Source organism: Tachypleus tridentatus, chromosome 6 (genome assembly GCF_004210375.1).
Source record: "Tachypleus tridentatus isolate NWPU-2018 chromosome 6, ASM421037v1, whole genome shotgun sequence".
NCBI lineage: Eukaryota > Metazoa > Arthropoda > Merostomata > Xiphosura > Limulidae > Tachypleus > Tachypleus tridentatus.
Window position 1 is genome coordinate 80576555 of NC_134830.1, and position 14818 is coordinate 80591372.

General features: G+C 33.2%; 1 protein-coding gene across 3 annotated transcripts in view; it reads left to right on the forward strand.

Moving 5' to 3' along the window:
- LOC143252898 (adenylate cyclase type 8-like) overlaps positions 1-14818 on the forward strand; it is a 220061-nt gene that overhangs the window by 136215 nt on the left and 69028 nt on the right. For all 3 annotated transcript variants that reach the window (XM_076505721.1, XM_076505723.1, XM_076505722.1), the window contains 3 exons: positions 3029-3140; positions 8106-8233; positions 12559-12717. In XM_076505721.1, the coding sequence (XP_076361836.1) occupies positions 3029-3140; positions 8106-8233; positions 12559-12717 (399 nt within the window). The remainder of the gene's footprint in view (positions 1-3028; positions 3141-8105; positions 8234-12558; positions 12718-14818) is intronic.

The window sequence follows — 14818 nt, forward strand, 5'->3', positions numbered from 1 at the left end:
CTTGTGAAGTGTGCTTTATTCACGATTATGTCAGAGTAAAGCTACTATATGACTTTTTATGTTGGTCTTCGGATAAATAAAGTTGTTTTTGTGTATTCTGTTTTTACCTTAATTCCTGCTTTTATTTTTGTATCAGAGTTCTGTATAAACAAATTACGGAGCTAAGCCTATTGAGATTTATTAGAATAAGTCCGAACTGTAGAATAGACTATGAGTAAAAATCTTTGTTAGAACGTGGAAATATAGTTTACTTTAAAATACATAACGAGTGATGTATTTACCATAAAAGTGAAGTAATGAGAGACGTACAGTTATTGAAACGATAAGTCCAAAATCATAAAGAAAGTTAATACAGATGATAAGATGGAAGAAACTGGAAATTGCCACTATATTATTTTTAGATTCCAGTGCTTTACAAAACAGGCCAATTAAGTATAAATATTCGTGGTAGTGTTGTTAGCTGAAGAAGAATACTGTTGATTAATTATATGCTCTAGAAACAATCAATGATAGGTGAGCATTTATCGCATCGAAAGATTACCAGTAAGGAGCATTTCATTGATCTTAGGCTCATCACATTTAGCTTTAAAACTTCCACACTGTGTAAAGTTTTCATATCTTTGCCAAACCTAACTTCTACCTTTGTACTTATTCTCTTTACCTATCAGAATAATCCGAAGTTTTGACAAGGAACTCTTCGGAATTATTATCATATTAATTCCAGATAAAATTGGAATACTTAACTAAGTTTTCAAGATGTAACACATTTGAAATTCTTTCAAATATAGAATGTGTTGAGTGTTTCAATAGTAAAAAACAATTTAATGAATCTCACCATTTGGAAAAATCAGACAAAGTATTTTCATGTATCTGAAAGGATGCAGTTTGTTGATAACGCTTTTAATTGTTTTTATGTACCATACTAGATGTTTTAAGACATCATTAAAGATTCTGTTACAGATTCCTTAGTCAAGAAATTGACAAAATACATATATTACATTATAAATTTCCCACTTACCCACAATTATTTTATCCAGAAAAACAAATTTTCAAATTAAAATCTGTAGTCCAAAATACACCGATTTTAAAGATTTTATCGAAGCTACTTAGTGTGTTTATTGTATGTTGTCTCAAACTTGGAAAGGTTTGTTTGTTTGTTGTTTTTTTTTAATTTTACACAAAGCTACTCGAGGGCTATCTGTGCTAGCCGTCCCTAATTTAGCAGTGTAAGACTAGAGGGAAGGCAGCTAGTCATCACCACCCTCCGCCAACTCTTGGGCTACTCTTTTACCAACGAATAGTGGGATTGACCGACACATTATAACGCCCCCCACGGCTGAAAGGGCAAGCATGTTTAGCGCGACGAGGATGCGAACCCAAGATCCTCAGATTACGAGTCGCACGCCTTAACACGCTTGGCCACGCCAGGCCTGACTTGGAAAGGAACGTACTCAGTTAAAATTCTCAAAAGAATTTAGTGCCTGAATTATGATGGGTTTTTTTCTGTTGATTTTTCATAGTTTCACATTTGTGACAAATATGTAGTGAAATTTATTTAAGTATTGAACTCTGTAGAAACTTTATGGTTGATGAAAATTAATTGTTAATATGAGATAATTTTATCAGTGACGGTTTCAAAAGCTAAATGTTTGTGGTTAATGAGAATGTGATAATGTTTATAACTAATAAATTAAGCTCCATATTTTACACATAAATCCTAAAAACAATGAAAACACTGGAAATTAAAATTCATTAAAAGTATATATTGGCAGAATTTCTTATCAGGAGCTCTAGTTTAGTTGTGAGTTCTCTCTTTGCTACTGATACGCCATTTAAACCTTTTGAAGCTTTGTGCTGTCAGTTATAAGATCAAACAAATGACAGAGACTATGTCACCATACTAACTGCAATATTTTGCAGTCGATTGTGTAAAAATTTCTTCGCCATTTTCTGAAATTTAGTTGGTTTTCTTTTTATTGTAAAACCTTAAAAATTAATAATTTATTTGCGATCCTTTTGAAGGTTAAAACCTCTGATGAAAACATTAGATCTTCCTTGTCAACTGTCCTTTGTTAATGTTTTATTCATATTCTTGATGACGAGAAACCCACTTGAAATAAAAATATATCTCAGAACAGCTGATATAGGTATTAACACTTTCATTGATAAGGAGAAAACAACGTTTCGACCTTCCATGGTCATCTTGTTAACCAGAAGAGATTGTAGGGGACATTGCAAACGCTCTTTCTCTTAACTTGAAGATGACCTAGGAAAGTCTAAACGTTGTTCTCTCCTTATCAGTGAAAGTGTTAATACCCATACCAGCCGTTCAGAGATATATGCTTGATTCATATATTAACAATGTAATTAACACAAAATGTAAGTATTAAAAACCAATAACTGATACTAGTGCCCAACCCTATTCCTCTTCCTAGTGGCTCATTGCTAAATAAAAATCTTAGCCGGTAGCAAGCTGTACGATCTGATGAAAGGTGCCAGCTAGGAAGGTCACTCTCTTAAAGTAAAAATTTAAAAACACTTGGTGATCGCTTAACCTATTTTTTTTTAATTTCGATATCTTTGTTAATTATGTATTGTTCATTGCTAAGTCTACAGGTTTACGATGCTAAAAATTTGGTATCGCTACTCATGGTGGACAGAGCACAGATAACTCAATGTTTAGCTTGACAAACCAACATATCTAAAGAGAGATAAACACTCAACTTTTCTCATCAAACCATGCGTAAATTCGTCAAAATCCCTACTAACAGTCTTTGAAAGTTTGTTATAATTTTATACCCATCGGACAACCTTCAGAGACATTTCTGTGACATGTATAGATTTCAGATAATTTTTCAAGACAAATGACGATGTTATGAATTTTAACAACACTAGAGATAAACGTTTGTAGAAACAAATAACAATACCTACAAACAACTATAGATATATATATATAATGCTAAAGGTTAGATTATTACTGGTTTAAAGACATAAGACTCAACGCTAACTTGCTTTCATTCTCTTTCAGCATTTTGTTCGCTGACATCCAGGGGTTCACTGCTCTAGCATCTTGTTGTTCAGCTCATGAGTTAGTCAAAGTTCTGAATGATCTGTTCGCCAGATTTGACCGACTGGCACATGTAAGTTTTCCTTGTGAACTTTATTTTGATTAGAAATATTACAAAAATATTCATTCGTAAACTATAAGTCACAGTTGATTACTACATATATCTTACAATAACATATAAAATTTCACTGTTTTACATAACCATACATATATTAGTGTATTTTGTTATGTGGTTATGGTAGGTTATGGTAGAATTCAACAACAACGGTATTATCAGATTCAAGCTCTACTTGGAGAGTACCGATTCTTCATCTCTGTGCGTGTTTTTCTATCTTTTTATATCAATGTCAAAAATTTCTCTCTAACTAAGTAGGTACATATGAATAAACCAAAATGAATTCAGAAATTCATAAAGGGACAGAAAGGAGCTTATTAGCTCTTCTAGCTCCCTAGGCCCGGCATGGCCAAGCGTGTTAAAGCGTGCGACTCGTAATCTGAGGATCGCGAGTTCGCATCCCCGTCGCGCCAAACATGCTCGCCCTTTCAGCCGTGGGGGCGTTATAATGTGCTGGTCAATCCCACTATTCGTTGGTAAAAGAGCAGCCCAAGAGTTGGCGGTGGGTGGTGATGACTAGCTGACTTCCCTCTAGTCTTACGCTGCTAAATTAGGAACGGCTAGCACAGATAGCCCTCGAGTAGCTTTGTGCGAAATTCAAAAAACAAACAAACACAAACAAATTTCTAGCTCCCGCTATAACCACCACTTAGTACTCATGTATTCATCCTATCTTTTTTGAACTCGGTTAAGTTTTCTGTCTCATCACCATTCCAACAGCTTACCACCCTGTTTGAAAAGTAATACTATTTAAACTACAGACAACAAAATTAGAATTGGTGACCCCTTATCTTATTATTTTCACTGTTAAACACAAATAAGTTTAATGAATCTATATTATTAATAATCGTAATGATTTTAAACATTTCAATCAAATCTTGTCTGACCTTTCTTTTCTCCAGAGAAAACAAGTTTGGAGATTTTAGTCTCTTCTCATAGGACAATCCTACCATTCCAGCTTTCATCATAGTGTCTCTTCTCAGAACTTTTTCTAAGAATTCAATGTCCTTCTTGGGTTCCCTAAACTATATACGGTACTCTATGAAGCTTTACAAGTGATATATATATACAGTTAAACAATAATATCGCTATTTTTGTAGATACTACTCAAAATCCTATTATTCATATTACTAGCTACAATAGATTATTTAGATAACTTAAGTGAATTTTCGATTACAACATAATGATTTTTTTCTTCAGTCACAGTGTTTAATGTATTCTCATTTAAATTGTAACAGTCATTTGAACTGTGGAAACCTACATGCATCACGTTACACTTTGGGTAGCTAAACATCATTGCCTCATATTGGCCCAATGATCAAATGAATGATCTAATTATCCCTGTAAATCTGCAACATCTTTGATACAGTTAACCCCCTCCAAAAAAAAAAAGTCAACATGATTTTCTACATGTTGTTAGTCATTCTAATTTCAGTATCACTAATATAAACCACAAACAGCATTAGACCAAGTACAAAGTTCTGAGGCACACTGCTTGTAACTGTGATTCAGTCAGATCTAATTCTATTTAATATTACTCTATGGTTTCTACCCTCTAACCGATTTTCTATCCAACTTAATAACATTTCCCCACACCCACAGATTTAACTTTTGTAACAAGTCTTTTGTGAGGCATATTATCAAACGCATATTGAAATTCAAGGAAGACCAAACCTACAGTATTTCCTTTATCAATTTTTGCAGTAACATCTGTAAAGAATATCAGAAGATTTGTTAGATAAGACCTTCCCTTAGTGAAACCATGTTTGCTCCTTGATACTATATCAAATTGTTTTAAGTGACTCTGCAATGCATATTTAATCACATTCTACAAACATTTCCAACTACTGATACAAAACTAAGTGACCCGGAAAACATTTATCTCCTCCTTTAGTCTACTACCAATAATCTACTTCACCCATGTTGAAGATTAACAACAGGAAGGCGCCTCTAACGTAATTATCCGTAATGAAACCTCCTTCAATTGGAAGATGCTTCGGCTATTTTTCATTAATGCTTTATAATTTGGTGAAAAAGAAATCCGTGTCGTAATTAAATTTATTCTCACTTTAGATCTAATCTGAATCTCAGTCTTATTTAAAAATTACTTTTGTAAATCCTATTATATCCTATACTAATACAATTTACAGTTTACATATACTTGTATTATTATGAGAAATATTTTATTTTTTGTCACAATTACCACTACACTGCGAGCAATGCCTAAACTGGTAAAATTATCTTTTCTGGTATGTTGTGTTGTTTATGTTACTTTTCTATTGACCGAATTTAATCATATTTATGATCATCCTAAACATGAGATTAGCTAAAGTGCTCTTTGAGTCGTTGGACTGATTGCCTTAGGGGCTATTGACTTTGATCACACTTTATAAAATACAGTGCTCCAGGTCTCCTTCTGCCATTGAAACGCATGTTGATAAAAAATTCAAAGCCTTCTATTGTACAATGGCGTCGGTTTCTAAGGCAATGTCTAAGTATAAATGCTCTTAGGAACTGCATAGGTAGAATTGACATAGATAAGGTCAAAATGAATTGTTGGGATTCCAGTATCAATCTTTTAAAAATAGCTGCATACTGCGAATCGAATGCTCTAACCATCAGCTCATGCCAGGCCAGCGAGTTGAGAAAAATATGTGTGGCACACACATACATATATGTATTTGTATAACTTTATCATATACTGATAAACTGTTATATTACATCGTTGTGTTTAGCATTATTGATAAGTTTATTAATTATAACATTTTTTTTCCGATATCGGACAACAGTTGCATTTTAAGATCACTTCTTAATACAGATAAATAAATCAGAAGTAACATGCCAGACTGTGTGACAGTTTTATCACTATAATTTCACACGTGTTTTATTCATGTAATAAGTATATATGCTTTATTAAATGTTTTGAATTTGAAAACCTAATAATAGTAAGATTTCACTGTAAATTTTTATGAAAAGTTTTGTATTATAAAAATAAATGCACAGCTATTAAATGCGAGATATTCTCATGATTTTCACAACACACTACTTTTAATTAAGTACCTTTGTTAGAAACGTGTACTTGGCTAGGTTGAAATGCATTGCCAGGTGATTAGGGCTTTCGACTCTAAAGATAAAGGCTACAGGTTCGACTTTCCGTCCCATCAAACATGCTCGCCCTTTCAGCTGTGGGGGAAGGGGTGTTATAATGTAACGCTCAATCCTACTATTAGGTGGCTAGTGATGAGTAGCTGCTCCTCCTCTAGTTCTTCATTGCTAAATTAGGGACGGCTAGCGCAGATACGTCTCGTGAAGCCTTGTACAAAATTCAAATTAAACCAATTAAGTGCATGAATAATTTTATTCCACTCATTATGATAAATACTTAATCTCAAAATCACCACCTATATTGTAAATTGTATGCGATTTTATAAAAGAACAAGTACTTTGTAATGTAACCAGCTAAGAACGTTTGATAAGAATATCCCTGTAATCATTTAAACTTGTTCCGTTAATTAGTTAATTAATTGGGACTTATGAATTACATGTGATTAAAAACGACGAATTTTAAAATCTAGGAGAATGTTATTATTTATAATGATAACGTTAGATTCAAAATATTTGTCATGTTCATTCTGATTAACATGAACAAACTATTCAACACCTGCAACAGCCCCTCTGTATGTTTAACTGACCCAACATTTATTTTCTGTTGCTAATTTCTAAGGCTAGCCATCAATCTACAGTGACTGTATATTTATTAAAAAGTAATACAAGTTCAAAAAATGGAAGTTATTATCAATTAACATTGGCATTCAATTAGTAATCTCATAAACTTTCAATTCTTATGAAACATGAAATTTATCTTCAAGGTAAAATTTATACAAGATTTTACCAAACAATACAAGCAAAATTTATGGTAAAAATATGTCCGATAATCTGAAATGCATATTTAAAAATATTATTTATGCTATGGTTCTATTACAATTTTCGATATATATTTTGCATTAAAAACTTTTTTAATATATCTTATAAAGAATGCTTTACCTACGTGTAAGTCAACTAAAATTATTAAACTAGCAGTAACTTACATTAAGACGAGGGTTTGCTGTTAAACATAAAGATATAAAATAAGTTATCAATGTTCTGTTCATTGCTGGTATCTAAACTCGATTTTTTGTATCATAAGTCCTCTTGGGGGTAAGATGAGAACGTTTCTTTTTTTTATTAGTTTATCAGGTTTTAATATCAGTGAAACAAGGATATATTCATTCATAATAATAATTATGTAAGAAAATATTAGGGGCTTTTCGTTTAGTTTATTTATGATATTCTAATTTATAAACAGTAAAATCCCGATAGTCTTCAGATGATTTGTTTGTTTTTGAATTTCGCGAAAAGCTACTCGAGAGCTATCTGCATTAACCATCCCTAATTTAGCAGTGTAAGACTAGAGGGAAGGCAGCTAGTCATCACCACTCACCGCCAACTCTTGGGCTACACTTGTACCACATATAATGTGGTGGGATTGCCCACCACATTATAACGCTCCCACGTCTGAAAGGACGAGCATGTTTGGCGCGATGGAAATTCGAACCTGCGATCCTTGAATTACGAATCGAACGTCTTAACCCACCTGGCCATTCCGAGCCGCTTCAGATGGTTAACATTCTCTTTAATCGCTTCCTGCGGTAATGTTTTGCAGTTCAAAGAATAAGTAAGTTCCATATCTATTAATGACTTCGGCGGCTTCAAATCATCTAGATTCCTTTACATTTCAGTAATTCTCTAATAAATAGTTAGTATTTTTTTTCCAAAGTTACATTAAAATGATTAATATTCAATTAAATATGTTCCTTATATTTCCGTTTTCAGTTTATCCAGATTTATTAATTATTGCAAATACTTTTTATCTGTTCCATCCAGGAGAATCACTGTTTAAGGATCAAGCTTTTAGGAGATTGTTACTATTGTGTAAGTGGCCTACCTGACCCAAGACGTGATCATGCCCATTGTTGTGTGGAGATGGGTCTTCATATGATTCAAGTTATAAAGTAAGTATTCAGAGAGAATTAATTACCCCAGTAACTAGTTTACCAGCAGCTTTAAATATTAGTCAAACTATTAAACAAGATACTTTATTTACCCTCAATAAAACTAGAACAATTTGTGCATATATTTCATTTATATGAATATGTATCAAAATGAATATCTAAGAGAGATTTATTCTACATCTTAGAGATTCAAATAAACGAAAGAACACAGTACTTCACAGAGTATTTTTACTTCTTTAAATACTTAAGTCCTTGAATAAAAGAGCTGAAAATGACATTTTTACTAAATACAGCTACTCATTGCCTTTAATTAGTTGTGAAAGGGTAAAATAATATTAAAATTGAATGAACAAGGATTAATTCAAAACTATTTTATAAGTTTCTTTTTCTCAGTCATAAACATTTGAATATATGTTTACTGTATACTACTTTGCATCATATTTCACATGATGACACCAGGAACTTTTATTTAATTAGCTAACTGATTTTTCCTATCGTTTTTTTCATTCATATTACGAGCTAATTTACAAGTGACCAAATAGGTGTTGGTAAATATCTGCACTAGCCGTCCCTAATTTAGCAGTGTAAGACTAGAGGGAAGGCAGTTAATCATCACCACCCACCACTAACTTGTGGACTACTCTATTACCAACAAAAAATGGTATTGACCGTCACATTATAACTCCCCTATGGCTGAAAGGGTTAGCATGTTTGACGCGATGGGAATTTGAACCTGCAATCATGGGATTACGACTCAAGCGCTCTAACCACCTGGCCATGCCGGGCGATCCCTTTTATAAATTTTCAAAATTACTCTTTATAACAACAAAAACGAAACGTTTCAAAAATACTGTATAAACAACAAATCGCAAGTTCTTGTGCAATATATCTAATCGTAAATAAGATCTCTTTTTAACATTAGTTCAAAATCTTATAATCAATTTATTCTCGAGAAAAATGTCAGTGTTTCGCATTCCTAGAAAATAAGAAATAATTATACTTGCTATCTGTTTGTATTGCAACATTTAGAAAAGTTACTAAACCATTGTAGCTGTCCATGTATGGTTCACGTAAGTTTAATTTTTAAATTCTTCATTAACCCTAAAAAACTCCATATTATTTCCTCTTATTTTCTTCTCATTAGCTTTCTTTAAAAAAAAAAATTATGTGGATACAATGACATGAAATAAACCGCAACATTGTGATAGTTTTGACAGCTATGTATATGTGTGTCTGTGCGCGTTTCATCTCAGATAATTCGTATCACAAAATAAGTATAATAACACTTACAATTAATGTTACTCACCTCACCTTATTCTATTTACAAAACTTTCTTCACCATCGATATTAGCCATATTAAAAAGTTAAAACTGTTTGTTAGTCAAACAAATGAAATTTACATGAACAACATCAAGAAAATATCATATTTTTACAAATGTTCTAGGGAAGTTTAAAAGAAGTGTTTATTGTTGTCAAACTCAAACCATGATATATGCTAGTACAGGGTGTACAAAAATTATGTAACGTATTGCAAAATAGAACAACGACAAAACAATATCATTTACGAATTTGCGGTTTGTGGCTGATGAAAGGCACGTGCACGTAGTTTTTCGCCTTTTATCATTTACCATCAGTACATCTTAAGTATTAAGTTAAATCTATGTGTTTTAGACAATATCGTTCACATAATCCTGGAGGTGTGACACCTGACGAATGTGCCGATCTCCTGACCGGCACAACACAGCTTTTTCTTAACATGTTTTCTGATTCTTAAAAGAGGCGATTTCCTTTTTGTTAGCAACAGGATACACATATACACTTAGCATTTTATTGATTTGTCGCTATGTTTATTAATGAAGTATTCTGTAACCACAAATGCTTTATACAAGATAGCACTTATTATAGCAAATAAACTACAACAGCAACAACAAAATGTAAGTTAATAACTGTTACTGTCTGGTCGTGGTTTAAGCTTGTAATACAACATATAACTTTCAGACATCGTGTGTAACGGCATGTGATTTTTATAAAACCCATATTTCTGGATAACAGATTTTACTAGTTAAGTTAACATTATTAATGTGCTAATGGCCAATTACTATTCGTTATATTAAATCTGTTCTTTTACTCGTAATTTGTGAGTAATCCATCATTTGCTTTGACTTTGTTATTTTCTACAGCACATAAAAAGAACTGTTATCTAGACTAATGTTTCAGCAGGCGAGTCTTTCCCAGGTATTTTAAGGTCAATTTATTAATACCATTAAACACGCACTATTGTAATTTGATTTTGCTCTGACCATAAGCCTTCACCATTTTTTTCGTTAGTCTCTCCCTTGTCATAGGCTCGGCATAACCAGGTGGTTAGGATGCTCGACTCGTAATCTAAGGATCGTAACCTAATTCGAATAACCGTCTCATTAACATGCCATGGGAGCGTTATAATATAACGTCAATCCCACTATTCGTTGGTAAGATAATAGCCCAAGAGTTGGCGGTGGGTGGTGATGACTAGCTTAGATAGCTCTCCTTTATCTTTGTGCGAAATTGAAACCAAACTTTATGCTGTAATTGCTAGAAATTAGAGATTTTATTAAATACTCGCTTCTGTTTTTTTTAGGTAATTACATAAAAATCATATTTCTCTTACATGTGCTTATCTTTCATCTTATAGTGAATATTAAAGGGTATTTTACCAAAATAAATAAAGTATTTTGTAGTTTTGTCAAAAGTATTCATTGTAACATGAACTTGTTATGCCCTTCCTTTAATAACAACCTTCTGAAGGCACCAAATATTATGTACGTGGTATCTAACTTACTAATATGTTCTCTTTTTTCAATAAAAGTAACTTTAGCAAGTATTTGTGTTTTTGGTTAATCGAGGATGTTTAAAAAAAATCTTTAAAAATATTGAAAATGAAACTTTAACAGTGTATCTTTTGTGTTTTACTGTGAATAAAATGTGTGACTAAACAAAGACGTACTCTAAAGTTCCTAAGGGTGTGTGAGAACTAGAGATCAAAACACACTAAGCACAAAGAAAGGAATTCTCTCTTGGGAAAACAGAAGTTGTTCAGGCTTGACCACACCTCTGAACAGATATTATATGAAGTACTACATAAACAACGTATTGTGCACGATACATTAATTATCATTAACGTTTCATCAGTAGCATGTGACACAGCAACTACGGTCATTAATACTTCATTAACAGTGTAAAATACCTAGTGTGATAATGAACCTTCCTATGTATATCTTGGAAACATGTTTAGACAAAAAGAAATTATCTGCCAAGTCTTTAACTGTCCCAGCTTCAACCAATATTATAAGCCTACGTGAATTCGCTTAGAAGGTTGATGGAACAACCTATTAATAGAACATTAACGATTTTTCAATCGATGATGAAAATTATTGGTCTCAAAATAATCATTTTTATAACAATCGCTAAAGGATAGCGCAAGCCAAATTAAACCAGAGTTTATTTTATTAATAATATTAAGCTGTAAAGTTGTAGTGCATAAGAAATGTACGAAACATTACTCAAGACTGTCTCGAAAACAGCAACAAAAATAAATTGATCTCAGACATAAGTGTCTTATACATCAGTATCTACATTAGACAATGCACAGCATAACAAGATTATCTGTTAATATTAGTAAGAAGAAATGGCACAACAAGTTTTTGTTATATTCTGTAACCAAAATCAGACACCAAGAGTGTAATATTTTCTGAAGTTATTCTATTACCGGTTATGTAACCCTCAATAAAATCGATCAGATGCAAATTAGGTGCTTTCTTCTGCAACAGTGTCTCGTTACGGTAATGTAATATGTTTTACAAAAAGTAATCTGTAATAACTTCGATAAGAACGATTTCTTACAGTAAATGTAATATGTTTAAAAAAGCAGCTTCTAATCACCAGTTATGTACGTTGAACAACAGTGACCTCTCCCTAATGACTGAATACTTTTAATGACAACAATTTATAACTATTAGCTCAATATTTTCCGTACAGCGACCAGTCACGAGTTATATACTATTGTGAGATACAATGGCACTGTTTCCAGTGATGTAATACTTTTCTGAACAAATACCTGTTTCAGGTACTTACTCGTTTGGTAAAAACGTGTTATTTTAGCTCATAATTAATTTATAGTTCTGTTTTCCACTTTTGCAGTGTGACAGTCGTCTAAGTAGCTATACAAGATCTTCATTAAAGATCCAAGTTACGAAGAAGAATTACCACAGCGTTTAATAGCAAATTTTATTTTTTCCTCGCTTTAAAAAATTAATACTTGTTGACGGTGTTCTCTTTCGTACTAGATTCGTTCGCCAAAAGACCACGGTAAACCTAAACATGCGTATTGGTATACACAGCGGAAGCGTCCTATGTGGTGTACTAGGCCTACACAAATGGCAATTTGACGTTTGGTCTAATGACGTTACACTAGCCAATCACATGGAATCTGGAGGCATTGCTGGGTAAGTTACATACTAATATCTGAGCGAGGTGTTCTGTTGAATTGAGATCATACTATCAATGATATCCATCTGACACAAAAATTCTATATGTCCATGTACACTTTCGTCTTTCCACCCCATTGGTGAAATTTGTCCAACACTGTGGGTTATTTGTGTACTGAATGGGTTAAACATAAGTGTAAGTTGAATGCGTTTATGGTCAGTGGACATTGTATGTGTTGGTTGAACAAATGTTAGATGTATGTCGATGGAAGTTTTAAGTTGTGTAGTTTATTGATTTTATCATTAGCGATATGATTTAATCTAAACAATTTCTGAGAAGCTGAAGTTGGACGTTTTTGTTGGTATGTATATCAGTATGATGAAGAGAAGAAGGGTAACTACGTTTTTGAAAAAGTGGAACACGTTAGTAGATTTGTTATTATATAATCTTTGTTGTTACTGCAGATCCTGCGCAGTCTGGTTAGTTATTTTTTCTTGACGTATGGAGATGACTGGAATAAAAATGTAACAATGTGTGTCCGTCGGTTTGTAATGTACAGATTACCATCATCAGTCACGGAAATATTTACGTCAAGAAATAGGTTTAGTGTAAAGTAGAAAATGTGTACTGGTGTGATAAGTGAAAAGATTTAACGAGCTAAAGAGAAAGAAAAAGTTCATATTAGTGTATGTGGTAGTGTTTATTTGTTTGTTGAATTTCGCACAAAGGTACACTAGGGCTATTTGCGCAAGCTGTTCTTATTTAGTTATATAAGACAAGCGAGAAAGCAGCTAGCCATAACCACCCACGGTCGATCTTGGACTACTTTTTACCAACGAATAGTGGGATTGACCGTCACATTATAACGTTCCCACAGCTCAAAGGGCGAGAATGTTTGAGGTGACGGGGATCCAAACCCGCGACCCTCAGATTACGAGTCGAATGCTTTAACCACCTAGCCATGCCAGGCCGCATGTAGTAGTGCTTAATCAATGTATGTACAACATCAAGCAATAAGAGCTCTTGTGTAGTTACGAAATATACAATTTTCAATGTAACCAACAAGAGGTTGTTACATAGGAGGGAGTAATTTAGGTTTCCATGGCTACACCCTTCACTTTTTTATAGAATTTGATGTGAAAAGAAAATTCATTTGTCGATAAACTTAGTTCAGCTACTCTAATCTGGGTTTAAATAGGTGAATCTAGGGTATTCCTTTTGTCAAGAGAGTGTTTTAAGCACCTTAACCTACCTTCGTGTGGAAAGGAGGGATGGTATACAGTAATACTATGCCAAGTGTGATTGAGGTAATATAATCTGGTTTTTTAGTTAAAATTCGCAATTTTTGGTTACAATTGTTTTTAATTTTTGTGAGGTTTCTAACAGATGTCGAAGTTGTAAAATCCAAAATATAAATTTACTTTAGTTGTGTGTTTGTTTGTTTTTAAATTTCGCGCAAAGCTACACGAAAACTATCTGCGCTAGCCGTCCATAGTTTAGCAGTGTAAGACTAGAGAGAAGGCAGCTAGTCATCACCACCCAACGCCAACTCTTGAGATACTCTTTTACAAACGAATAGTGGGATTGTCCTTCACATTATAACGCCCCCACTGCTGAAGGAACAAGCTCGTTTGGTGTGACGGGGATTCGAACCCGCGACTCTCAGATTTAAATTTCCTTTCGACACTTCTCTAGGTAGGAATTGAGAGGAAGAAACTGTCCCAAGTGGGGGTGCCCACGTGTTTATTTGTTTCTGTAACTGAAAAAGAAATGTCTAACTAGTATTGTTAGGTATCATGTTTCCTGTCTCGAATGATTTTTATGAAGACATGAACGGCAAAAAAAAAGAAGAGTCCAACATGAGTGTTTTGTATTGAAATGTTTTACATGTTTTTTTTATGGGTACAAAATTTGGGTTTTACTTTAAAACAACGATCTTACTTTATGTTATGTGTAGGTCTGGAAGTATTTGAACAATAGGGTTATGTGATGTGTCCACTGTTAAATTGTCATGGCTAATGTATGATGATTATCTTACGTTCTGGGAAGAATGAGAAGTTCTGATACTGTTTTTAACAATTTTAATTACTTTTCTTCCACTTCATTATATTGGTATCA